At 49.2% G+C, this 27542-nt stretch overlaps 2 protein-coding genes and 1 pseudogene across 2 annotated transcripts in view; 2 read left to right on the plus strand and 1 right to left on the minus strand.

Moving 5' to 3' along the window:
- LOC135394256 (uncharacterized) overlaps window positions 1-27360 on the minus strand; it is a 726492-nt gene extending 699132 nt beyond the window's left edge. Inside the window, exons 1-2 of the mRNA XM_064624922.1 lie at window positions 27272-27360; window positions 3037-3124 (exon numbers count right to left, since the gene is read on the minus strand). Coding sequence (XP_064480992.1) covers window positions 3037-3124 — 88 coding nt within the window. The 5' untranslated portion in view covers window positions 27272-27360. The remainder of the gene's footprint in view (window positions 1-3036; window positions 3125-27271) is intronic.
- LOC135395417 (uncharacterized) lies at window positions 15999-16774 on the plus strand (annotated as a pseudogene).
- Window positions 17372-20569, plus strand: LOC135395648 (uncharacterized protein K02A2.6-like). The gene has a single exon (XM_064626744.1). The coding sequence runs from the start codon at window positions 17372-17374 to the stop codon at window positions 20567-20569; it is 3198 nt and encodes a 1065-aa protein (XP_064482814.1).
- Window positions 27361-27542: the final 182 nt, after the last annotated feature.

Genomic DNA, 27542 nt, shown 5'->3' on the forward strand with positions numbered 1-27542 from the left:
GATTCGAAACTTGCAAGACAATTGGGATAAATCACCTCCCCACCCCCCACCCAGGCACGCAGTAGGCGGTGCGGGCGTCGAGACTGTGCCTCGGGTTAGGTCAGAAGGTCCTCAGCCAAGATGGCGGTACGCCATCAAGAAACGGGCGATACAATTTAATTTTTATAGGTTTCACGTAATATACGAGGGTCATTCCTGTTTAATTTCGTTCCTAATTTGCTCCTGCTTCAGGTAAAAACATATCATTTACCTAGTTATTTTCTTTGGTTACAAAAACGCAGTGGTCCCGGTAACGAACTACATCCTATGCGGTATCGCTCCCACCTTGTGAACCTTCGTTTCTAGTCGTTCTGATTCCTAAAATACAGCTTCTCTCTAAGCTCCACAGCGAATGGATTGGAGAATGGGACACCGACGCTCCAATGTGGTGACATGTCACCGCCATCTCTTGAGCTTGTTTGTGTGTCACCTTCATAAGTGACATCACTGTCAAGGCGAACCGCTGCCACATGTAATGTTGCCGCGAGCCGATAAGAATCAGACCTGTCGAGTCCACAGCAAGACGTTTCAATCCGTCCCGAGTCATGTCCCACATAAATCTCGTGCCCCCGTTCTCCACCCGCTTGGGCCCCGATACCTATGGCCCTCAGGTTCATACAACAATATAAATCCAAGCATTTGAAGAGTTTCCCCGAAGGAAAGGTAGTAGTATTTGATCTTACAATTACAGGAGAAAAATAAAAAGTCGTACCTCGATATGTTGGAATTTACGAGGATCGCGATTTCTTTCGTTGTATCGAATGTTTCGTTACACCGAAATTGATGAAATTTCAAAAGATTTACGCAGCGAGTTGTGACGAGGCAAGCAACCTAAACGTGCAAATGCAGTAGCATCGCGATTATACGATGACGCATTTTTTAAAAGTCCGCGCCACGTGTTACGTTTTGGAATATAGCACGAACACCAGGTCGCTATGAATGCTGCCGTGCCGGTCGTGCTCTCGTACCTTTGCAGGAAACAACAATGCACTAATTGCATGCGCCACATTAAATAGCTCCCTCTCGCGCGTCTCCCTTTCGGGTATACCGTCGCCGGCTAGCTCACGACAAGTGGCGCGGGCAACGCATTCCCGATCAGTTGCGATCGGGAGTGACTTCACCGCAAGTGACGATCTTTTCCTTTGCCGACAAAGGATGGTTGAGGGCAGACAGAATGAGAGCACCTCGAAAAGTAGCACGCGCTTGTTGCTGCGCCGAAGCGGCACGTGCTCGAGCCTTTGTGATTGGTTGTTTGACCTTTGGGAACGCGCTAGGGATAGATGCGCTGTTTTGGGAGCTTTTCTTTCTTTGTGCTGAGATGTCTTTCCCTGTGTCGCGAAACCTCTTTCGTTTTAGCGGGAGTTAAAATTGTTCCCGATGCATGGCAGCCTCACGGGGAGCATCAATTATTCCGTTATATCGCAAATTTTGTTGTACCGTGTTTCACTGTGGGAGGTTTGATATTGCTTTGTAGGTACTAAAGAGCAGATTTCGGTCGGCAACATCCGTGAGCGTATATGTTGAGGATATTGGGTTTGCCAAAAATCAGCAGCTCTAATCAAGTGAAAAAGCTGCGTTAATTATAGAACGAAATTATAACTCGAGTCAGATCGATAGCGACCTGTGCGAGGCGGGAGCGGCGCCGTGAGATTACTAGTCGTTGATTGATTGTGGAGCGTCACCCCCTAGCCAGTCCTTAGAGGAACAGGCTCTGTACATCCAGCGATGGCTTCCGGACTGGTTCGTAGGTGGTCTTCAAGTCAACCAGGAATTTGGGATGGTTTAGAGCTGAATTGTTCACGGACTGAGCTGTTCGATGTCCGGGTCACCAAATGTAGAGGATATGTTGTTTCTCATCATCAGTCCTGATCGGGGATGATAGAATGTCAGGGCCGGATGTGCTGGGGAGCTTCCCAACCGGTAGAGCCTCACTCCAGGACCCCATAGGACTGACTGTCTTGTGCCGCGCGGTAGTAGCAGTAGTCGCGAGTCGTCGTCGTCCCCGGGCAGCTACAAGTGGAACAGCCTTGCGTTCTGGGGCAATCGAATATGGAATTTACCGACATTTGTTTTAACGCGATTGACAAAAAAAAATCGACTGAGTCACCCATGTAGTACAGCTGGTGCCAAGATTCAAAACGGAGTCGGTTCCTTGGTTAACGGTGACTAACTTCGCTGTGGACTGAGGCCACATGTCGAGGATGTTGCAGGACAACTCATATGGATCAGCTCGTTTCGTTTGCTGCGTGTCGTGCACACAAACTGAATGATGTAGATATCAGGGTGTATCAGACGGCATGAACATCCGTCAACATTCCGTGAAGTCCCTCTGCGTATGCGAACCCCGCCGTGCAGGCCCCATATCGCCAGGGGCTACATGTGCTTGTGAAACTCTGAAAGCTGATACAAGAAGGTGCTGTGCTGCAAGAAGCGACCATTATGCATTGTGATGGTTCGTTTTTCTTTTTCTTTTTTTCTTTTTTTTTCGATTATTTCGGTTGCGCTCAGAGGTCCCTGCGAGCACCCATAAGTCTTTACAAATCAAAATGTTCGTCGGCATCGGTAAGCTTGACCGTTTTTAACTATTGTATTTCTGAAACGACACTGCATGTTTAACACTCTAAAAATGTACAAGGCAGAGATTCTGATGTAATTTTCATCTTTTTGTATTTTTCCTCGTGAAGTGCAACTCTTTCCTGATGGTGCACATACCATTCTATGTTATATACCGACGTGGTTATACTTGTACCTCTCTACATTTCCATCCCTCCATCCACCTGTCACATGATAGTGTTCTTTGCGCTTTGAGTTTGATTTGCAATTTTCTGGCGAAAAGATATCTGGGATCATGCTGCGCCGCACTAATTATATTGGTTTGTGCTCATTGAGCTATATCATCACAAAAACCAAGGCCTAAAATGAAGATGCATGCCTTACTCTGCAAGAAATTTTATTAGCAAGTAACCACGCATGCAATGTTAAGAATCAAATCCATACCATACGAATGATTCCTTCTAGGTGTGAAAAAATGCTGGGTCAGAGAGTGCCTCCACCTTGCATTGAGCAAATGTCTCGAAGAAAACATCTGTTGAGAAAATAACAAGTAAGCTACACCTCCGGTCAATATATATTCATACACTGAACTATTTCAGTAAGTATCAGTGTTGTGCTCATAAATGTCTCTCAAGCATTGCAAATCAATGTTATAGACACATAACAGAAGGGCAGTAATTTCGAAAGGAACACAACAAATGTACAGTGCTAGACAAAAGTTTACGGAACACGCTCCGGCGCATTCCTTACTCAGAGTGGCACGCTACAGCGAATGGTACCGTACGGACTTGCAAGCAGGTGACTGGGTTACCTAGGCACATGTTGGTAAGTCCGTACTATCCCAATGGCTGTTATGCGTGTCACTTTTAGGAAGGAATGCGCCAGAGCGTGTTCCGTAAACTTTTGTCCATCACTATACCATAACCCTTTCACTGCCCTCTGGCTACTACAAAGAGAAACTCCATGCAAAACAAATTTCAGCTATAGTAAGTACGGCAAGCACGAAACATATTTGAAGATCCTGGAGTCACAATGCTTAAAGCAAACAAGGAAAATTAGTACGTTTACTAAGAAGTCTAAATCGGTTCCTGCAGGTCAAAAGATGTTTGACCCGCAGGAACCGATTTAGACTTCCTAGTAAACTTACTAATTTTCCTCGTTTGCTTTAGCAATAACCACGAACCTTCAAATGTGTTTCATGCTTCCAGTACATATTATATTTGAAATTTGCTTCGTGAAATTTGAATTTGTTAGTTTGAAACATTAATGATATTTCGTTTTTCCTTGCAGCAGGTTGTACGACGAGTGTGAAGTGTTCTTACGCAAATGCAGCGAGTGTACTGGCCTATCAGCTGGCGCTCTAAAATTCCCCGGGGACGGAGGGTTGGCGGCTGGGTGCACCAAGGGAAAAAGAAAAGCGGCAGGGGAAAGAACAGCGGTGGTGGTGGAGGAGGAGGAGGAGAGGATTTTTCAGACCCGGGAATGACGGATGTTTGCGTGATGGCTGTGGTGTTTGCGTAATACTTTAACGATGAAACACTTGCAAATTAGGTGGCTCGTGACACGATGTCGAGCAAGGGCTAACCCACCTAAATACGGAAGGCTAGCTCCATGCCTCTTCTCACTCCTTTGCCACGTGAACACATAAAGTGCAGATGTCGTCTGCTTCAGCAATCGCTGCAGACGATTCGAACACATTGCTTTCATTGGCTACCAGTGGATGCCAATGCGGCTAATGATGGCTCGTCTCCATAGCTACAGCCGCCGGAAGCACGGATGTGTGGTGGACCGTGGGCTACGACGAGGATGGACACGCTCCTGGAGCACCCGCTCCAGCACCGTCCTAGCGTAAGGCCACGATCATCTGCCAGCTTGGGACATTCTATAATCTCCGCCCAGGACTCTTGTGGAAGAACATCATCTCCTCTACATTTCGTAACACGAACGATGAACACCATATTCGAATATCTACCATCCCAAAACTTGGCAACATTCCCATGAGCCCAGCCCTGAGGCACGCCGCCGCGCAGCCTGGAAGCCCCTGTATCATTACCTGACCAACGGCTACAACAGCCTCAGACACGGCAACCGATCGAGCCTGGTGTTTCCGCTGTTACGAAAGAGCCAAGGTGAAAGGAATAGAAGTTAGAGGTCCTTCGAACCTTCGGCCAGACGACAAGGACGTACACCTGCCAGACGCTTTTAATCCCCATTGAGGAATCTGCACGATCCAAACCAACGCAGGAACAAAGGTCTACCCCAAGTTGGAAAGAAATGGACGCAGTCTAAGTGCTTCCGCAGCTCCAATGGATTTCTGGGAAACCGTGGTGCCATATCCAGCGAAGGTCAACGGTGGCTCCTTTGTTCAAGCCTTTAAAAGCGCTGCGCGCCATTTTGTACTGCTCACTCTCATACTGACATGTCACTGTAAATAAACCTGTATAGTTGTCCTTCCCTGGCTGTGTCGGCTCGCTACCACGTCGACTCGGAACCCATGTCGCAACACCGCGTATCCGCAACCTCACCGATCCAGATCCACTGTCATGACTCTCATCCGTGCATTGCGTTCAACATCCTGAGCTCGTTCCCGAATGACTTCCTGAGCTCGGCAAGTGGAATGCTGCATAATGACCTACTGACACTCTCCAGCAAAGCACGACGAACCGACACATACACGCCTCACTGCTTCATCAACCTTCACTCCTACCCCATGTTCACCGCAAACCGGCACCCTTTCACTGCCGGTCGCGACACTCGAGGCACGCGCTCACCTGCCGGTCGTGGCAGCTAACGCCATGGGATATTTCAGCCGCCGTCTCAGCATCTCACCACGGCTCGCACAGCCTCGGCCTCACCTGCCCTGGGACACTCAGGGCTACGGCTCCCTTGCCAGTCGCGGCACTCCAGGACCACGACCTCGACAGCGCCTCAGTCTATTTCCTGCTCTTATCGGGCTAACGGATCGTCATTCCCGTTGGTCACCAGCTGTAACGATTCACAAACGTGTGCCATGCCGTGACCCTGTCCAACCGTGCACGTCATCCATGGTTGCCCTCGCTGTCCTCCACCAGCGCAGTTGTGGTTTTTGTCTGCTTTATCGCTGCGCCGCGTCTGAAGGGGGGAGTGATGTGGCGGACCGTGGACTACGACGAGGATGGACACGCGCCTGGAGCCCCACTCCTCAGTTGTAACGGCGCCGTCCTAGCGTGAGGCCACAATTATCTACCCGCTGGGACATTCCATCACCGCCGCTCAGCACTTGTGGGACGAACACCATTTCCTCTACATTTGGACAATTGCGGTATCTCAATGAGAACAACCACACTGGATGAAGTCAGGTTCTCAACCGTTTATTGGGTACCAGCGCGAACCGGATCAATCCTGCAGGCCTCTTTCTCGTCGGCAGCGGCTGCGCGCACCACAACAACCTCCCCCCTCCTGGAGCTGAACGGTAGGGTTGTCGCTCCATATATCCCGTTTGGGCCTAGAAGGAATGGCGGAAACAGGTCTTGGTGGCGGCGTGGGCTCGGCGAAATGGGTGGGAGGCTGCGGGAGCTGAAGTGCAGCCTCGACGTAAGCGGGCTCCAAACAGGCTATAGCGGCGGTTTCTTCGCGGCCGTTGTGATCGATGAAGAAGGTATGGTCTAAACGGCGGAGAACATTGTGGGGGCCGGAGTATGGAGGCTGGAGTGCGCGACGCACAGAGTCCGTACACGGGAAAATTTGGGAGAACGTGTGAAGGTCAGGATAAACATGCGGAGCAGAGCTGAGAACAGCTCGAGTTGGTGTTGCCCGAAGCCAAGAAGCCGAAGGCTTATCGGAGACGCTGCAGGTAGTCCGAAGGCGCAGGCTCGAAGATGTCAGCGGAAAAACGGAGCGCTGAGCCGTAGACAAGCTCGGTGGGGGAGCAGCCAAGGTCTGGCTTAACGCAAGCTCGGATGCCGAAGGGCATGGAGACAAAGTTTTCTGCCAAGCGGGTGGGGTGCGTGTGGGTCATAAGCGCGTGCTCAGGGGAATACTTCGGAACAAAATGGATTTCAAGCTTGCGGTATTCGCACAATCATTTACACGAACTGAACACAGTTGTGAAATATCTCACTTGAAAACGAAGGTGGAATCATAAAAAACGACTTTCGAAATTTGAAAAGTTTGGCTCTCACCGAACGTCGATAGAAGTACTTCTTCCTTTCTCTGCTCGGCCAACGTCACCATGCATTAGTCATACCATTCCTGCGCTGTTTTCTGACTCTCAGGGAAGCAGATGACCGTTGTTTCTTTACATCTGTGTCTGAGTGATCTGATTTCTAATTCTCGTCCATTGTTTTGTTCCGGGAATGTAACACAGCGGATACGACCGGCGTGCTATACTACTTGTCCGCGCCATGCAGGGTGACGTAACGCGTTGGCCTTCGGAAAGGAAAGTTTTTGAGACTCCTCTCCACATTCCTGTTTCGGTATGATTGCTCGTTTATTTGAGGCATAATTCGTCACTCGAGAAAGAAACAAAGTTGATGGCAGGTATACTGTGGATGTGCAGCAATTTTTTCACCGATGGTTCCGAATTATCCCTTTAAGATGTCGTGGAACCGCTCTACTAGGCCGTTGCAAGCAGGGTGGTAGGCCGTTGTTCGGAGTTGTGCCCGAAAACCTCGTGAATGCGGAGAACAGACGGCTCTCAAACTGGGGGTCGCAGTCTGTCACGACCTCGTCCCGCGCGCCAAAGCGGGCTATCCAGGTGCCAAGAAACGTAGCATAAACGGTTTGGGCCATACTGCCTGGCGTGGGGATCACTTCTGGCCACCGAGTGAAGCGATCAACGCAAGTTAACAAGTAGCGGTTGCCATTGGAGGATGTAAGGGCCCGATGATGTCCACGTCGTGTTCGTGGGAGAAACTTGCCGAGGGGCGGCAACATATGTCGGTGACATTTGCTGATCTGAAAGGGCGTGCAAGCTCGTACCAGCGGCGGATGTCATAGCGGTCAGCACGAAGCTTGACAGAACCACGAATGCCAGCGTGAAAGAGGCCGAAAACGTTGTTGAAAACGACCCGATGCAAAGAGACAAAATATTGGGAAACGTATGGGGAAATAATGACTGTAGCTGGAACGCACGATGATTTATTGCTCTGACTGTTCAGGAGCGATTGCATTAGCCAACTAGAACGAAGAACAACACGCACGCTGACGCAGGCGCAGGGTTGGCAGGGGCAGGGCCTCGTTGTCTCCCACAATTCTTACACTCCCCAAGCGGAAGTAACCGTAAAGGGGAAGGTAAGGGGAAAGTAAAGTTAGACATCCAGTCTGTGTAGAAGTTGCACTGGTCGTCGAATAATAGAGCCACTGGGAAGGACCACTTTGCACGTCAGGATGAAGCCGTGGCGTCCCGCCAGAACATCAGTAATCCCTGCGAGTCACCACAGGCGCAACCGTGCAAAAGGCACGACCGTGAGGTATTGAAAACGGTGAGCAGACAGCAATTCGGAAATGTACTCCCGAGTACACCTACGCCCGAAATCAGCAAGTATAACTTGATGGCGCTTTGCTCTGTCGACGAGCGATGAGCGGGTTTGATTGTTTGATTGCCATCGTCGTCCTTCGAGGAGACTGGATGGAGACGTCGCATAGAAGGGCAGTGCTGGCGTCGGGGAAAAGGACTTCGCGGATGTTCAGGGTTGTAGAGGTAGACCGGCACAACCGTTGCGTTTCTTCGTTGGGCTTTCGTGCAATGGCAAGAGCCTCGAGACTCAGGATGGGAGACTCCGCAAGTGCCTGGATACAGCTGAGTGCGTCCGCGGCGAGGTTCGCATTGCCTTTGACATGATGGACGTCCGTCGAGAACTCCGCGATATAAGCGAGATGGCGAATCTCACGCGGCGTATAGTTTTGACTGGCGGAGGTAAAGGCGCCCACGAGTAGCTTGTGGTCGGTCCAGATGGTGAAATGACGACCTTGTCACGACCTTGTCGACGACAAGTGTCAAAGATGACGGACGGCGGTGTATCCAGCGAGCAGTTCCTTGCTGAAGACACTATCGCGACTCGGCCGGTGACATCTTCTGGGAGAGGAAGGCGACAGTTTGCAGGAGGCCATCGAGCTCTTGCTGGAGGACAGCTCCAAGGGAAGAGTTTGACAAGTTTGAAGAGAAATAGGAGCGTCACGCCGGGGATGGACCAAAAGCGTCACATTGGCTAAAGCCTGCTTGACGGTGGCAAAGGCACACTGCATATCGTCCATTCACGAAATAGGGTGGGATGGCGAACGTGCGGACTGAAAAACTCTTTTGAGAGGGCGGAGAAAGGTGGCGAAAGCTGGGACGAAACTGCGGTAAAAATTTACAAGCCCCAGGAAGCGGCGCAGTTGACGTAGCGACGATGCGTGAGGAAAGTCCGTGATGGCCTCCACCTTATCAGCAAGTGGGGAGATACCGTCAAAAGATACGTGATGACCCAAAAATTTCAGTGAAAGCTAGCCAAACTGACATTTTTGCGCACTGATCACAATGCCGTGGCTTTCAAGTCCGCTGTACACTAGACGCAGGTGTTCCAAATGCTGCTCTTCGGCATGGCTTGCAATGAGGAGGCTGTCTAAGTACCAGAGGACGAAAGGCAAACAACGCAGAATAGAGTCGATGAAGAGCTAAAAGATCTGCGCAGTGTTGCGCTAACCGAAAGGCATGCGCGGAAACTGAAAAAGCCAGAATGGTGTAATGATTGCTCTTTTTGGAACGTCCTCCGGAGCCACGGGAATCTGATTATATGCCTTGGTGAGATCAATCTTGCTGAATAATTTTGCTCCCGGAAGATTCATAATGAAGTCCTGGATGTTGGGAAGTGGGTAGCGATCGGGCTTGGTGACAAGGTTCAAGGCCCGATAATCTCCACAAAGGTGCAAGTCGCCGGTTTCCTTTGGGATCATGTGGAGTGGCGAGACCCAATCACTTGAAAAGAGTCGAGCGAGCATATGCTCGAATTCGTTGAGTGCAGTTTTCCACTTCTCCAAAGCAAGGCGGCGAAGCTTGAAGTGCACAGGAGAACCAGATGTTGAAATATAGTGCAACTGTGGCGGCCCGTGGACGGCGATGAAGACGTGCCTCTGCCTGCCAGCCAGTTCTACCGGCATCCAAGCGTGAAGCCACGCACATCTGCCTGCTGGGACATTCCATCATCGCCGGTCAGGACTCGTGTAGAAGAACGCCACCTCCTCTACATTTGGTGACCCGAACAAAGAACATCCTATTCGGCGTAATTCGGCCCAGTACTACCCTAAATTTTCGCAAGACCGCATTCGAAGCCATCACTGAAGGCCCGGTACACCGTGTAGAGGAGGTGTTGTTCCTCTACATGAGTCCCGACCGGCGATGATGGTATGCTACGAAGAGGCGATGACGGTGGCCTGTCTCCATGGCCGCGCCGGTGAAACTCTTCTTCTTCTTCTACCAATGAGATAATGGCCGTGAACCACTAAGGGAGATTGGCCAGGACAAAAGGGGCGAGAGATGTTTGTCTATGTTTGTGCAGTAATGATAGGGACTAAGGCCAGGTCAGATCCACGTAACTTATGACATCTATGACGTGTGATGACTAATACAGGAACTGGATATGCACGTATGTAGGAATATGCGTATGGCGACTATACACTGCCAAAGGGATGACTGTATGAATGTGTGTGTACGTGAGAGTGTATGAGAGTAGGAAATCCTTCCTACTCTCAGCCTAGAAGCGGTTGGAGAGCACGATGTAGGATACAAGACCCGCTAGCACAGGCCTATGACAGAGCGCAGTGTGTGATGCTCCGAGAGACAGCACTGACGCCAATGAGAGTGGGGCTCCTAACAAGCGTAAGGGTGTCCAGATATACCTGCGGCGTAATTGGCCGAACTGAGAGCAGGTTAGCAACAAGTGTTCAGTTGTTTCATCCTGGCCACAGTGGGAACAAGCACGGGACAAAGACCGTCCAGCACGGTGGAGGTAAAAATTTAGCGGCAGCGCCAGGCCTCGAGCTCTCGTCACCAAGACTTCTGTCTGCCTGGAGCTGCAGAGGTTAGGGTTCCGCGAAAAGACGAGATGTTCATATGGCGGGCGTGGGGGGGCAGCTCGAGACAGACTTGTGAGCCGTCTGTACCTGGCAACAGAAGTGCGAGCAAGAACTGGGAGGAGAGGAAGAATCTCTCCGAAGAGGGACATTTTAGCGAGGGTGTCAGCGGTTTCGTTAAGGGTGAGTCCGCGGTGGCCACGTGATTATGACGTTGCGAATATGAGATGGGGCAAGCCGAACCAAAATGGATACCAATGACTCTGAGGACGCCAGGAAACCTGAGGGCGCCGCCAAGGCTGAAATGACAGATAGGGAGTCCGACAGCAGGATAACTTGTACGAAGGTAGGAGGAACCCTCCTAAGTGCAAGGGTCATAGCTAAGAACTCGCTGTCAAAGGGTGGGGTAAAGTCAGAGAGGCGAACCGGAAACTATAGAAATCAAGTTGTGGGAAGTACAAGCCAGCTCCAGCGCGCTCCGCAGAGACCGACGCATCCGTTGCAACAATCAAGTGCTGCGCGTAGCGATTTAGGTGGTCCGTTAATGTCCTCCGTAGAGTGGTCAGTGGAAGACGCTTGGCATCCGCATGGAATATCTCGGAGACTTGTATGAAACTGAGAAGCGGGTGCTCCATGTTCGTGGCCATGCTTGTCGTTGTCTAGCGTCCGCTACAGGGGTCCCCCTGCCGTCAGATGCGTTGCAGACGCATCGCAAGAGAGTCCAGGTAACGCGCCTGGGAAAAGCTGCAGTTGAGGGCGACCGTGGTATACGTGCATAGTCGAACAGGTGCATGGCACGGCACACGTTGGCGGCATGTCACAGATGGTGAGGACGGGAACAACGATCCGTCAGGTTGAGACGAGCGAGAGAGTAATGCGCTCGGTGTCGTGGTCCTGGGGTGCCGCGACCGGCACGGGAGCCGAAGCTCGAGAGTCCCAGGTGAAGTGAGTGAGGCGAGGCTATGCGAGCCGTGGTGAGATGCCGAGACGGGCTGAAGCGTGCCGTGACGTTGGCTGCCGCGACCGGCAGGTGAGCGCAAGGCTCGAGTGTCGCGGCCGGCAGTGAGAAGCGTTGGGTGCGGTGAAGAGTGCCGAGATGCGGCAGGAGTGAAGGCGGCTCAATCTGTGAAGCGCGTGTGTGCCTGAAGTAGTGCTGCTCCATGGTCTCGTCGCAAATTTGGGATGGTGAAGGGCCGAATTGCTCCGGACGTGATGTTCTTCGTTCGGGTCACCAAATGTAGAGGAGGTGTTGTTCCTCTACATGAGCCCCGACCGGCGATCATGGTATGCCACGGAGAGGCAATGACGGTGGCCTGTCTCCATGCCCGCGCAGGTGGAACTGAGAAGCGAGTGCTCCATGCGCGTGGCCATCCTTGTCGTTGTCTAGCGTCCGCTACACATCGTTCTACCGAGAAATCGCTGGGCGACGACGTCAATTCACCGCGGCTCACTCAACATACTTCATCGCAACGCCCGGCCGCTCAATATATAGTTCGCTTATTTATCCAGCTCACGATGGTGTCGCACTCTGCGTTACGTCGCCACACGACGGTACTCCTCGGGCTTTCACCAGCGGTACCTTCCCGAGCATCACACTCCCATGCCGGTCGCGGTACGCCGCTGGCGACTGCATGGCCCCATCCGCACCACAATCCTAGTCCCAAGAACACTGCCCGCTTCGCATTCCCAACAGGCTTCCATACAAGATACTGGCAGCCCATCCAACTGCGGTCAAGATGCACCGGGTCGTGACCAACGTTCCACCGGGGACACGCACGGAGGCCGCTGAGTTCTGCTCCCGGTCTCCCCGAGCTTCACGATGGTCCTCCCGCGGCACTCTCCTTGGCGACAGAGCTCACTGCTCACGAACCGGTCGCGGTTCTATCGCCCTCTCTGAATCACATCGGCCTCCCTGCCATAGGTAGGCATTTTCCTGCGGCCTCACTCATCCTCACCTCACGAAGCACAGACTTCATGGCCTCATTCACCATCACCAAATTTTCCTCACCAGTAACTAAGCCTCAGTCGCCCTCACCCTCACATTCCATTTTAAATTTTGCCCTCACAAACCTCACCTCAGGGCATCGGGATCCCGAGAGGCCTCACCATCCTCATCCTCACATGCCTTCACCTCATGAGGCTATTCACAACCCTTATGACCTCACGAATCTTCACCTCATGAGGCTATTCACAACCCTTATGACCTCACGAATCTTCACCTCATGAGGGTCGTCATCCTCACGTATCCTCACCTCATGAGGGCCCTCATGTCCTCACGGCGCCTCACGTACTTTCGCCTAATGAGGACCCACATGGCCTCACGAGTCCTCATCCTCACGTACCTTGTTCTCATGACGACCCTCGTGGTCTCACGACCCCTCATCCACACGAGCCCTCGCCTCGTGAATACCCTCATGGCCTGACGCGTCTTCATGTCACTAGGAGGCACATGGGCCTCAAAAGAACTTTCCGTCATGTTCACATGACACGTCGGCGTTGAACTACTGTATCGGTAGTTGGTACTAATGATACTGCCCGGCATTAAACTGTTTATAGGGGTTCGTGCTGTGCTTGGATAAATTTGGTAACAGTTGTTACTGTCACAGTGAGGTTTAATGTTAGTGTTTGGCATCAGTAAAAAGGAGCCCGAACCCATCACCTCATCCGTGAGGCCCCTCGCGAAAGGCCACGGGCTCATCCGTGTGATCCCTCACGAGAAGCCTCACGGCCTCATCCCTGAGATCCCTCACGAAAGGCCTCGCTGCCTCATCCGTGAGGTTCCTCACGAAAGGGCTGTGAGGCTGTGAGGCCTTGCGTGAGCTTCCTCACGAAAGGCCTCACAGCCTCATCCGTGAGGTTCCTCACAAAGGGCTTCACGGCCTCGTCCGTGAGGCTCCTCATGGAATACGTTGTACCCTCACGTATTAATGGCCTCACGACGTCTGGCCTCATGACGGCCCTCACGGTGGGCCTCATGAGGGACAATGCCTCACGACTGTCCTCGTGAGGAACGTTTAGCGTTGTTTGGCCTCAGTCAACCTCACCTCATCGTCGTTAGTTGAGGGTGAGGCGTCCTCATGAGGGTCCTCATGACTCCCAGCTATGTCTGTTGAGCGGTGTTTGCGAAATCCAAATTAAGAGCCATTTAGTAGTGAAAATTTGTCTAGAAAGGAAATTATTCTTGTGTGTATCGCTTTTTCAAGACCTTTTGAGAAAACTGGGAGAATAAATATCGGCCTATAGTTTCCTAAGGAGTGGACGTCACCTTCTTTATGAATCACAGAAACTTTAGCAATTTGCATTTCAGCCGGAAACTCACCAGTTGTGACGACGAACATGATGGAAATTGATGTTCTGAGGGTGGAACACATAGAAAGGACAAATACATACAAAGTATGTATTTGTCCTTTTCCAGCCTCAGAACATCAGTTTCCACCATGTTCAACAGATGCCGCTTGCGTCGCCCCGTCGTGTGCATGTGTGTGCCAGTGACAAAAGATGTAAGAGTCGAAGGTTAGTGAGTGAGTGAGTGTATGTGTTTGTCCCTTCAGATGACGCACCCTTGGAAGTCACTGGAGAGGCGTGTTAGCTTAGCTCAAATGGTAAGGTTTTATCTGGAGGTCATCCTTATCTGTGCTGGTACTATATTTTAGGTTCAAAAACAAGGAACACAATTACTGACTATCAATAAGGTTCAGAAAATGTGATGGCACGTGGGATGACGTCACGCATGTTGTGGGATAAACGCTGTCAGGACTGTCTGGCAAATTAGCTTGAGAGGTAAAGAATCTGTTAAATTCATTTGCAAGCTCCATCCCCTGTAGTGATCTGCCATTTACGGTAATGGGCTGCGATACGTTTGAAGCAGATGTTTTTTGTCAAAATTCGTTTTAAATGCTTCCATACTATGTCAGACTTCTTATCGCGCTTAAGTTCAAAAATCTTGGTAAAATATGCACATTTCGCACGTCGTAACTTTGCATTTAGTTGGCTTTGGTATTGCTTGAAGTCAGTAAGATGTTCGGCACATCTTGGTTTTAGAAATTTGTTGCATAATTTATTCTTAATACGAATCATGCGTAAGAGTTCGTGGTCTATCCACGGCCTCCGTACTTTCTTGCTTGCACATACCAGCTTTTCTGGAAAGTGATGATGATATAGGGTGAGGAATTTACTAATAAAAATATTATATGCATCGTTAACACTGCTTTGTTCTATGACGTCATTACGCAGACTTTCAAGCCACCCTGAATGCCGCTTCACCACGAACATACATTTTTTAACCACGTGTAATGAAGATACCACCATCAGGAACTGCCACACAAAATATTTCCTTTCAGGAGTGCGCATTTCCCGATTACACTAATTTACCAGAGAGTGCGCAGCGACGGCGAACTCTCCCACCCAGCTCTCCTCCTCCTTGAATATCGCGTTGTAATAAAGTTTCAGCTGTGTTTGAGATTCTGTGCTGTGGTTGTCTGTCTCTCATTGTCATGGCTGTGTCCAATCTCAGGGCTTTATATGCTGCGGAAGTCCGTCTCCAAGCGCTCTCCTGCTTTTTTCGCAGTTTTATCTCCCAGCTCCTGCAGACGTATTGTGACGTCAGATCACTCAAGCAGCTTCATTGGCTGCTGAGAACTCTCTGCTACACTGCTGTCAACTACTCTGCGTCAGACGCAGGACAGGAGATGTCTATACAACCGCAAAAAAAAAGAATAAAAGAAAAGAAAAGAAGGCGCGCGCTTCACCATTGGGAAGATGACATGAGGTCGCAAAGCGACAGCCGAAGGAGGGAGCTTTCGTTGCCCCCGAAATACATCTCTACCCGAGAAACGTCATCATGACGGTGGTAGACGGACTGAAACCCAAACAAATGGGAAGGGGAGGACTTCCACGAATGGGCACTTGTTCGCTGCCTCCTACTGAAAGAAAAGTAGGACCGAAGGTCGCGTCCCTTTCAGAGTATATCGTAATCTCAAGACCGTGGCTATCGGGCGCGACCTTGTTCGTCCCCAGCTTCGCGGATATTTCAACTCTACCAGACTGGAGGCGCTGTCGAACACTATGACGTCATTTGTTTACAAACAGGGAGAGGTCTACTGAAGGCTCTCTTGTGCACCAAGATTGCGCGTTGCGCTCTGTGGTGTTCAGTTCCATGGTTATTGGTATCAGCGCTCACGCGCTCGTGTTCGGGACATTAAAATAATATTCGTTCTTGGGTATGGACGTGTCTGTCTGCTGCTCCGAAACAGAACATTCTGGCGACGAAGGTTGATCGACCCACATGGGCAAGGCGGCAAGGAGTTCTTGCTTAAAACAGCAGCAGTACTAGTCAGTCATCCAGGCTTTCTGGGAACGTTGGAGGTTTGATGACAACGAAGCGTTCATCGCAACGACGCAGAAGGCACCGGAATCGCTAGTCACCCGAAATCAACGTCGGAAAAGTAAGGAATCGGACAGAGAGGACCCGATTGGACTCACTTAATCCAAGATGTCACAATCACGTCACGCCCCGAAGCTCGGCACTATGGCTGAATTCAACCCGAAGGTTGACGACGTTCGCTCGTACTTTGAGCGTTTCGACAACTACGTCGACATCAATGAAGTGCCTCAAGAAAAGAAGTTGAAGCTGCTCTTAAACGTAATCGGGGGGCAAGCTTACGAAGAGCTGAAAAAGATCGTTGTGCCTGCACTTCCAACGGAGAAGACATACGGAGAAATCAAGGTGCTCTTGGAGGGACATTACAGTCCACAGCGGTCAATCATTGCGGAACGTTGTCAGTTTAATCGAAGAGTTCAACATCCGGATGAGACCGTCAAGGACTTCATCACAGAGTTGAAACACTTAGCCAGAGACTGTGAGTTCGGTACTTTTCTCAACGACGCTTTGAGGGACAGACTGGTAGCTGGGTTACGTGATGAAGAGACGCAGCGAACGTTATTTGCAACGGAGAAATTGACGTTTGAAGTGGCATGCAAGATTGCCTTGGAAAAGGAGCTAGCGGCGAAGCAAACTAAGCAGTTACACGACGCAAGCCAAGGAGATGGAGTCAACGCTATCAGCGGGAGAGCAAGGAAGAAGGCTCCAAAATGGAAAGTAGCCGTACCGGGCGCAGACAGTAAACGGGAAGAGGACAGAGACGAGTGCAAGCACTGCGGGAAGCCTCACCGCTCGGATAGGTGTTGGTTCAGGAATCTCACGTGTCGATCCCACGACCTACTACTATACTAGAGACCTGGACAGCTGGCGATCCCCTATGGGAGAGACGGGTCACGGGTTAGTGACGTTAGTGACCGCTGCAAGCGCCACATAGCATTATTGGGGAGAGGGAATCACCCTTGCCACCGCCTTTAGTCTGCTACGCAGGGATACACAGGCTGTTGCTAAGCACGCGCTATTATCTCTCTTATACTGCTTCGTCGTTGTTAACACAGCCTACCATACATCGCCGCGGTTTCGACAAGTCACGTGGTAATGAATAGTGCGAGCTAGCGCCAAATCCCATAGCCAAGCGGCGATTGCCAGAACTACTACCCCGGTGCTGGGAGCATTGCGGATGTCCAGGTCTCTAGTATAGTAGTAGGTCATGGTCGATCCTGCCACAAAAAGGGACACCTGCAAGCGGTGTGCGGAAAAACGAAAACGAAGCCTGTCACATACGTCGATACGACGGACGAAGAGTCGGACGATTGCGACTGCTACACTATCTGTTACTCAGAAAAGGCAGCAAGTGGATACAGCGTAGACATGAGTATCGAAGGAAAGGAAGTTCCCATGGTAATAGATACTGGAGCAGCGGTCACAATAATGCCCGAAACGATGTATCGACATTACTTCCCACACATCAAGTGCAGGACAGCAGACCTAGCTTTGCGAACTTACACCGGGGAAAAGCTGCAGATACTGGGAAAGTCAAGCGTCAAAGTGGCCCAAACAGGCGAGGAAATGCTCCTGCCGTTGGTGGTCGTCAGAGATCAGGGCAGGAAAATGCCAGCATTAATAGGAAGAGACTGGCTGGAGAGGCTGAGGCTAGATTGGAAGTGTGTCTGCCATCTGTCAAGTGACGTGGGGAAAAGGGTGGAGACGTTGCGGCGGAAGTACTCTGGAGTTTTCAAAGGCGTTCCAGGAGTGGTGAAGGACTTCAAGGCGCGTGTTCTCGTCAAGGAGGCAGCCCAACCAGTGTTTGCGAAAGCGCGACCAGTACCGTTCTCCATGAAAGACCAAGTAGCAAAGGAGTTGGAGAAATTGGAAGCTGATGGCATCTTGAAAAGAGTGTCAAGAAGCGACTGGGCAACGCCCCTTGTTGTGGTACCGAAGAGCAGCGGAGCAGGATTAAGGCTATGCGGGGACTACAAGATCACCGTGAATCCTGTTTTGAAGACCGATCATTATCCCTTGCCCTTACCAGAGGATTTGTACTCAACACTCGCCGGAGGAAAAGTTTTCTGCGTTCTGGACCTGTCACAAGCGTACCAGCAGGTTCCCTTGGACGAAGAAAGCAAGCCACTGCTGACAGTAAACACACATCTCGGGCTGTTTCAATTTCAGAGACTGCCCTTTGGAATATCGAGCGCACCAGCCATTTTTCAGTCGCTAATGGATTCAGTTTTAAAAGGGATTCCCAAGGTGGGATGTTACATTGATGATGTAATCGTCGCAGGTGAAAACGTGGACGAATGTCAGGGAACGGTGGAGAATGTCTTGCAACGACTAGAACAGCACAATATGACACTGAAGGAAGAAAAGTGTCAATTTTTCAAGCCGTCAGTTGTATACTTGGGGCATAAAGTCACACAGGAAGGCATATTCCCGACGGAAACCAAGATAAAGGCAATAATCGAAGCTCCTCAGCCGAGTAATGCTACGGAACTGCGGGCTTTCTTGGGCTTGCTGAACTTCTACGGGAAATTTATCAGGAATCTCGCTACCATAGTCGCACCGTTGTACGACTTGTTCAAAAGAGACCAACGCTGGGTGTGGACAGAAAGATGTTTAAAAGCATTTGAAGAAGCCAAACGGCGTCTGATCGACAGCCAAGTACTCGCATATTACGACGTTAAGAAGCCTATTGGTCTCAGCTGTGATTCTTCGGCATACGGCCTGGGAGCGGTCATTTTCCACGTCATGCCGGATGGAACAGAAAAACCGATCGCCTTCGCATCTCGAACTCTCAGCGTTGCGGAACGTAACTACGCACAGGGAGAAAAGGAGGCTCTCGCAATTATCTTCGGATTGAAGCGGTTCCATCGTTACCTCTACGGCAGGAAATTCCAGTTATATACCGATCATAAACCACTGCTAGGAATTCTGGCACCGGATAAACCTATTCCGACAGTGGCAGCAGCTCGAGTACAACGCTGGGCCATCACAATGGCCGCGTACCAGTACACGCTACAATACCGAAAGGGGAAAAATATGGAAGTGGCCGACGCACTTTCCAGGCTACCGCTTCCAGCAAGGCACAATGACGAAAGCGAGGAGTGCTTGGCGGTCTTTGACTCGACACCTATCACGGCCAGTCAAGTTGCGAAATGGACAAAACGGGACCCAATACTCGAGGCCGTACGACAGTTCACCGTATCTGGATGGCCTGCAACGTTTGATGGAAAGTTTCAGCCATTTTACGTTCGGCGACATGAACTGTCACAGGAGCAAGGATGCCTGACGTGGGGGCAACGGGTCATCGTTCCTGATACACTCCGGCAGCCAGTGTTATCACTGCTTCACGAAGAGCATCCTGGAATTGAAAGAATGAAAATGCTAGCTAGGTCATTTGTCTGGTGGCCTTTAATGGACAAAGACATCGAGTCAACGGTTCGTAAGTGCAACGTCTGCCAGACAACTGCGCCCGCAAAGACACCGGGACCACTGCATCCGTGGACATACCCAACGCGGGTCTGGCAGCGTGTCCACGTCGACTTTGCTGTAAAAGAGGGAATGAATCTCTTCGTGCTTGTAGACTCGTATTCCAAGTGGATTGAAGTCAGATGTCTCAGCACCGCTACTGCTGCAAGGACAATCGACACTCTGAGGGCTATCTTCGCCGCGTACGGATATCCTGAAGAGTTAGTTAGTGACAATGGGCCTCAATTCATTGCTCAAGAGTTCGCAGATTTCATACGCGGCCTCGGAATCCGGCATACGCGTACGCCGCCTTACCACGCAGCGTCGAATGGCGCAGCCGAACGCCTAGTTCAAACGACCAAGACAATATTGCTCAAGCAAGTCTTGCATGACAACATGACAGGTCAACGCAGGACCCTCCACCAACGTCTTGACGATTTTCTGCTGGCCTACAGGAATACACCTAATTCGGTAACTGGACGTACACCTGCGGAACTATTCCTGAAGAGGCAGCCACGAGTGAAACTTTCACTTTTAAAACCAGACTTCGTTAAAGACATGAGGACAAAACAGGAACAAAACGCTGCTAGGCGCAATGAGCATCGTGGAAGAGCCACGCAGTTCACCGTGGGAGAAATAGTCTACGTGAAGACGACAAGAGGTGAACCTTTGGCGTGGGAGGAGGCCACAGTAGTTCAGCAAGTGAGCGAGGCAACGTTTTTAGTCAAGGTGAACAACCAGCTGCGCTATGTACACAGTGACCACTTGAAACCACGCTGGGCACGTGCGTCGCCAACGTCGTTTCGGCACGATAGGGGAACGTCAGCAATGGACGAAGCTCCTAGCGGGTCACAGAACCTGTCAACGACTCCCTTGTATGGTGACAGGACGTCGAGTGCTACAACCTCGGACACGCAAGCGCCCGTGGAAGGCGATGCAGCAACTCCACTGGCACCAACAGAGACTCGTCAAGAGCCAGCGGTACAGCCGGGTGCCAACGTAACGTCGGACGTCGATGTGACAAATCCGCATTCGGAACCGTTACGTCGCAGCAGTCGTCGTAGGCAACCTCCGGAACGCTTCCAAGCGGGAATGCCTTGAACGAGAGCTAGTCGGAATGAACAGTTTAAGTGCAGAGGGAATGTGGTGTTCAGTTCCATGGTTATTGGTATCAGCGCTCACGCGCTCGTGTTCGGGACATTAAAATAATATTCGTTCTTGGGTATGGACGTGTCTGTCTGCTGCTCCGAAACAGAACACGCTCCTACTTTTCGTGCGAGTATGTGTCCCTCAGGGCTCGTAAATCTAATTTCTACCCCGAGGGATTTTCCCAGCAACCCTTAATGATGAAAGAAGGCAGTCACTGAAAAGGTTAGCCAGCTGTAGGTCTCGAACCCACATCTTCTGGATTACCGGTCCAGTACCGGTTTCCTGGACCGGTAATCCAGATACGTTACATATTTCTACTTGCGCTTGAATTCTTACTATATATGGCCACGTAGCGAAGGAGGGAGAGGAGGCAATAAACAGGCTTCCTGTATCTATGGTGGCGTTAGCAGCCCATTAATGGCTGGACTCCCTTTTAATACACGGCACTGACCACAGAATACATTGAGCGCGTGAAACTAAAAGGAACCGAAGTGGAGATTGTGGTGCTGCTGGTGGAAGGGCTAGTCGTTTTCGGCCTCACAGTGGTGGCTGGTGGGCAATGTCATCACTGACGCCCTGGAGAATGTGCATCCTGAACAGACTTCTATGGGAACTGTGTCGACATATGTCTCAAAGCGTCCGAGGGAAAACCCAGACAGCTGTGTCAGTACTGAGTACACCCATACCAGTACAATGTGTGCCTTTGTAATGCGTGGTGCGCGACGAATCCAGAATTTTCCAAACCCGAATCCAACGAAGGTTCTGCGAATCCACGAATGTCGAAACTTTTCTTTAAAAAAAGAGTTTCTTTTTGTGTGTCTGTGTGTTAAGAGAAGCGTTTTTCTGCAGGTCGTTTAGCCAGGGTGAAAACACATCTACTGAAAAGTGTCTTGAAGCAGAATTCGATGAAAAACAAATTAAAGAGTAGCTCACTGTCAGGAGGAAATATACCCGATACTTCTTCCTAAATGCAATTTATTTAACATGTTGTTCATCGACTACAGGAAATACATACATAAACGCTCGAGTGCGAATTCTTTCCGTAAAACTAAGAAACAGTCAAAAGCAAAATCACGTTACTTTTACACTTGTAATGAGAGTTCCTGCTTGAACTCTTTCAGTCCAGAGCAATGTGAACAAACAAACAAGAAAAGACCCACCAGCCAATCAGGCTTTCGGTGGACTCCGGAGGTGCCAACTTTAAAAAGAAACAAACAAATGTGGTTGGTGGATTCGAAAGATTCGATTCGCCGTTTTGGGCACTGGAATTCCGATTCCTGAATCTCGAATCACTTCCTAGGATTCGAGTATTTGTGGATTCGGTTGGCCCATCTCTAGTCAGTTGTTTTGTACACATCTATCAACGTCTGGGTATCTCGCACGTCTGGGTACTGTGTGCACGACTGTGTCGCCCTGTCGCACCTTGCAGTTCGGGACGAAACAAGCCCAGGGGCGGATCCAGACCCTCGGTTTGCTGGTGGGGGGAGGGCGGTTTCTTTGGGGGCAATCGCCCAACAACCCCCCAGACTCGCCACTGAACAAACCACCTCGTCGAGCTCTGTGCGACGACCGCTCTCAAAAACTGGTTCAAGTGGTTTAGGCAACATGGTCTATCGCATTTAATCGCGCTTGGAAGAATACCAAAAGATGCAGCCTTTTCTTTCTTTTTTTTAGTGTTATTTGGAGCAGCAATAGTTGCACAAATATGAAGCTTTTAAAGTTTTTAATTTGAACAAAATTCAATACTGTCGAGGACGATGTGCGTCTCAAAACTTCAGCGCAAATATCACATTGCGGATGATTAATTGCGCAGCTGATGCATGCAGTTCACCTCAATGAGGATTAGAGTAGAGATGGGACGAAGCCGCGAATATTACGAATCTCGAATCTTTCGAATCCTTTCTTTAAAAAGAGTTTAAAAATCCAAAAAAAAAACTTCTACTGGAGTATGTTTTGAAGCAGAATATGATACATTTGTTTAATGGAAAAAAAAAAGTTCAGTTTCGGGAGAAAGTATACCCATATACTACTAGTAGTTTACTTAACATATTTAACATATTGTTCATCGATTACAAGAATACATAAATTCTAGAGCCTGAATTATTTCCATAACGCTAAAGCAACAATCAAAAGCAAAACCATATTTAGAGGTAGTGCGGGTAAGAAAACTTGGACCCGCACCCGCAAGAATTTAATCTGGGCGACCCGCACCCGCAGTGCTGTCTGTATACCCGCATTGGGATCAGCAGGGGGAGGTGTTGCTTGTCCACTTTACCGCTGTTTCCATTTTAAAACAATGGAAATTCTTAGTGTTGGCTACGTGTCTCGTACGGCTTCAATCGTATGCCAATAGAACTGCAATGGACCTTTTTCAGAACGGAAAAGCGCCTCTAGCGGGAGGAGTCGGAAACACGGTTGGTGGCTCGCGCGCCGCGCGCTGTCTGTACATTTGGTCGAACTACGTGTGATTGGAGACGTCTGATCGAACTCCGCTTGGCCGAAAGCCTTTTGACCGTAAGCCGGTTGATCGACACCGTTTACTCTAAATACTTTCGTTTGAAGAGAGTTCAAAGGGAGTTCAGTGTGTTGTCCGCACCTCTTTTTCTGTAACTTTTGACGGTACTCTCTCTGAATGTACGGTGCAGGCAACCCGTGTCCTCTGCTTTCTTTCTTCTTTTTTTTCCCTTTGCTTTTTCAGTTGAACAGGGGAGATCACGGGTTATTTGCATATGTTTGTCATTAACGAACAGCAGAGTTGAATAGAACGGTGCGGAAAAATCCGGCGGACCAGGAGGACACATCTTGAAGAAAATGGCCTGATGTTGAGCACAGGCGATAATCTGTGCTTCTTCTGGGCACCCTTCTCATTACTGGCGGCATATTTAAAGGGAACGATCTGGAATGAGATAGCCATCTATGCGCGAAAGCCACCCGAAGTCTGTGGATGCTAAGAGCGAAATTTCGCCATGGTACAACGAAAGATATTGTACAGGCATATAAAACCTTCGTTCAACCTTGTTTAGAGTATGCATCTGCACTGTGGGTCCCTACACATGCACGCTATAAAAAAAAAATAATAATAATAAAAAGACAGTACAAAGATCTGCTCTCCGGCTTATATTGTCTTATATTTCGAAGGACTTCTTTGGTAATATGTACGTTGGAACAACCAAATTTAGATTAACTGGAACATAGGCACAAAGTATATAAATAAACCAAAACTCTTCTTTCTCCTATGCAATGGTCAGCTAAATACAAACATTAATAATACATTGCTCAAATTTGTCCACATTGGAGGCGAATAAATCATCCAAAAATGTCATAGATTTTTTATTGTCATAGCTATTTGATTTGTTTATAAAAATGTTTATTATTTGACATCCAAAGTGTTGGGGATTAGGGGTGAAAAACATATATGACATGTTTAGTCACTATGCGTTAGAGCAGAAAAACCTATCAAGTTGTCGAACGGGTATACGGGGCATACTTTTACAAGGCAGGCAGGGTGTGTGCCATTTCAGCGGTACAAGAATGGCTTTTATATGGTTGACAAGCAAAAAGATCCCAAAGAATCCCGGTTTTCCTGGGTTTTCCTCAGACGCTTTCAGACATATGTCGGCACAGTTCCCTTATAAGTCGGCCCAGGACGCACATTCCCCCAGGGCGTGAGTCGTGACGTTTCCCACATACGTGAGGCCGACAACGGCAAGCCCTATCACCACCACCTAGATTAGAGTTTTGTAGGTCGCAATGGGCAGGCGAACATGTTAAGCCTGCAGGTATGTCCAACCGAAGGGTCGGCAGTCAGGACAGTGTCCTGGATGGGGAAAGTGTTGGAACCATATTCAGGGTGTCGAACCGCAAAAAATATGGGTTCGGTTCGCGTTCACGTTGCTTTGATTTCAATCCGGTTCAGTTCCGGTTCGGCCACGACAAAAGTCGAACCGGTTCAAGGCTTCGATTTTATATTTTCCATAAAACTGCTTGTATCAGGAAATGCGTGCATGGTTAATAGCTTACTGAGCACTGTTGTCTGCATTAACGTTTTTAGCGGGCAGGTACTCCCTTTAGCGAGAGAAAGGAGAAATGGGTGAACACTTATTGCAAATAGAGTCCACATCGATGAAGCGATGTAATCCTGCTACTTTCTGTTCCCAAAATTTCTTTTTTCACACGCACAGTGGCAGCAAGATACACTTAAAGGAAGCCTAATAAGTTGGACAGAGTTACATAGACGACGTACTCGCCAGCGCACTGCTTTGGAAGCGTGAATCGATCTGAAACAGTACTGAAGCATGTCGAAAATAAGCCTGCCAGCTTTACTGTGTCCGAGCTAATAGCAGTGTACTAGTTTATCCACAACATTGCACTACCAATAAGCAGAATTGCATTTACTTTTCAAACCACGACCAATCACACAGGCACCGTTCTGCGTACGCTCTTTCTCCACTTCTCATGTTTCTGACTTAATTAATACTGCTTAATTTTTACTGCTCACGTGTAAAGGGAAATGTTAGGCGCTTACATAATCGCATATTCGTCCTATAGAGCTACATACCTAGCCCACTCCATTCCTGTTTCATTCGTCCTCGTGGCGCCTCGTCTCTGAAGGGTAGACGCCGCAGCGCGTGCGTGGGGCGCTAGCCGCGGCGCGAGGACAACTGCGCTTCAACGCGTTAAAAAGACGCTGAAAATATATTTACTACACGTGCTCGTTAGACTACTAGGTGAAAATGTCCGAAATCCATGATATGGACGCGTGATGATCATACCAATGTGTCTTCGTTCGGGGATTGAGAGGAACTCTTATGCCGACTTCTTTTGTCCGAACCGTTTTGTTGCGAACCGGTTACCGCTATTATTTTTACGGTTCTGCTCCGGTTCGGGTTCAACGGTGTCATAAAAATTTCGGTTCGGATTCGCTTCCGGCAAAAATAAGGGTTCGGGTACGGTTCCACACCCTGACCATATTTCCCCTAAAGCATCATACAAATGTGAAATATAGTTGATGTATGTGTATTACACATGTCACTCATGTCAGTTATGCCTTGATTGGCAATGCTTGCTGTCATAGATCGAGAAGTTACCCGTCAAAAAGAACTCGTTACGAGTTAAGTTACCGTGTGAAAAATGTAACTAAGTTAATAACGAAGTTTTTCAGCCTGAAATACATCTCGCAGTTACGGAGTTACTTAAAAAAAGAACGAGTTACTTCCAAGTTACTTCGGACACAAAATATCACTACACAGGTGCAGCGCGCATGAGCAGTTGAGTTCGACCTTGACTTGCCTACGGAGGAGGAGTCCTTTTGGGCAGCCACAAAGTTCCAACTCCCACCCAGTTAGCGTCTTACTCCCTTAGATCATCATCCCATTTATGTGTGTGTGGCTAACTTTTCCTTCCTTTTTTTCTTAATAAACCTATCCCTCCCTTATGTGTGTGTGTCCACGTGCGGGCACTATCGTTCAGCCTCATTTCGATGGCAGCAGTTCTTACTTCCTGGATAGAATATTGTCATTGGTTGAATATCATGTTTTACGGCATAAATTGCCATGAAAGAACCAGAGAGAAAGCAAGACAATATGTGGACGTGAGTGAAAAGCGAATTTAAAGTAACTTGGAACTTAGCTTAATTTACTTTGGCAAAGTTACCTGAAAAAGAAACGAATTCTTCTTAAAGTTACCACGGTGCAAAAGTACCGAGTTAAGTTACAAGTTACCAAAAAAAGGAATTTCGTTAGAGGAACGAGTTACCCCGAACTCTGCTTGCTGTGGAACATGGCTTTCCGTCCAAAGGCCTCGTGTGAGTGTATTTCAGTTTGGTTGCTCACTTTTGTCACATTGTGCACTGACATTAATAGATAGGTTTTTGTGTTGACTCTGGTTGTGTGTTAATCTTCCATCACAAGATGCTGATGCAGTAGGGATTCTTGGTTTTGGTTATCCAACCCTTGCCGACACCACCTAAACTAGCTCAGTCCTGTAATTCAGGAGACAACCTGCGTAGATTGATTTAAATATTGTTGCATATGTACAACGACGTGGCATGTCAAGGACCTACTTCTTCATGATCGGAATTTGCGTAACTGCACAATAAAATGGATGACCACCAGCTTGGAATATGGGATTTCCAAAGGAATTTTCTCAGGGTGGTCTTGAAATTGTCCATGTGTGTGTGCAGGAGTGTGTGTGTGGGGGGGGGGGGGGGGTTGTAAGAGCTTGGCGGTTTGCTGGGGATGCAGCTTGGTACAGACAACGAAGTGACCATGAGGTCCACGCACTCTAACATTCGTCAGTCAGTTCTTTTCTCTTTTATTACGTCGCAACCCACATTCCCCCGCGGAGGTTCCAGCAGCCCCCGAAGAAAGTTCCTGTCTATGCCAGACGCCGCAGTGTAGAGGGGGCCTGACATGCGTTTGCACTGTGCACCCTTGCATACTGCACAACGAAAACATTTTAGGCGTGTCACATGGAAAGAATGGGAGAAAACACAAGGTTGAACGCTGCGCTGTGCCCCTCGCAGTTAGCGTGTAGCATTCACAAATGTTTAGTTGTTTACAGACAGTCTAGCAGTTGCCTATAGCGCTCCCAACAACAAACCTCTTTTGACAGTCCTCGTTTACGGTGTAACCACTCAGCCCAAGTTGTAGTTACCTTGGAAAGACGCTGACAGCAGTGTTGTGATGAAAACCAGTCAAATATGTCTCCGTGTTTGAGTTACGCGGACTCACGCGGACTCGATTAGTCAACAGTCAGCTGCTGTACTCAAGACACAAGTCCACCGAAACCTGAAAAATAAAACAAACTTGGCATTAACGTTGTGCTTGTTCTAATTCGGCTAATTTTTTGTTGTGATCACAACTATTATAGTCGATAAGAACAAAAATAAAAAGTTTAAAGTTACATACGAAAGTGTGCCTCACGC

This window comes from Ornithodoros turicata, chromosome 5 (assembly GCF_037126465.1).
Source record: "Ornithodoros turicata isolate Travis chromosome 5, ASM3712646v1, whole genome shotgun sequence".
NCBI classification, from domain to species: domain Eukaryota; kingdom Metazoa; phylum Arthropoda; class Arachnida; order Ixodida; family Argasidae; genus Ornithodoros; species Ornithodoros turicata.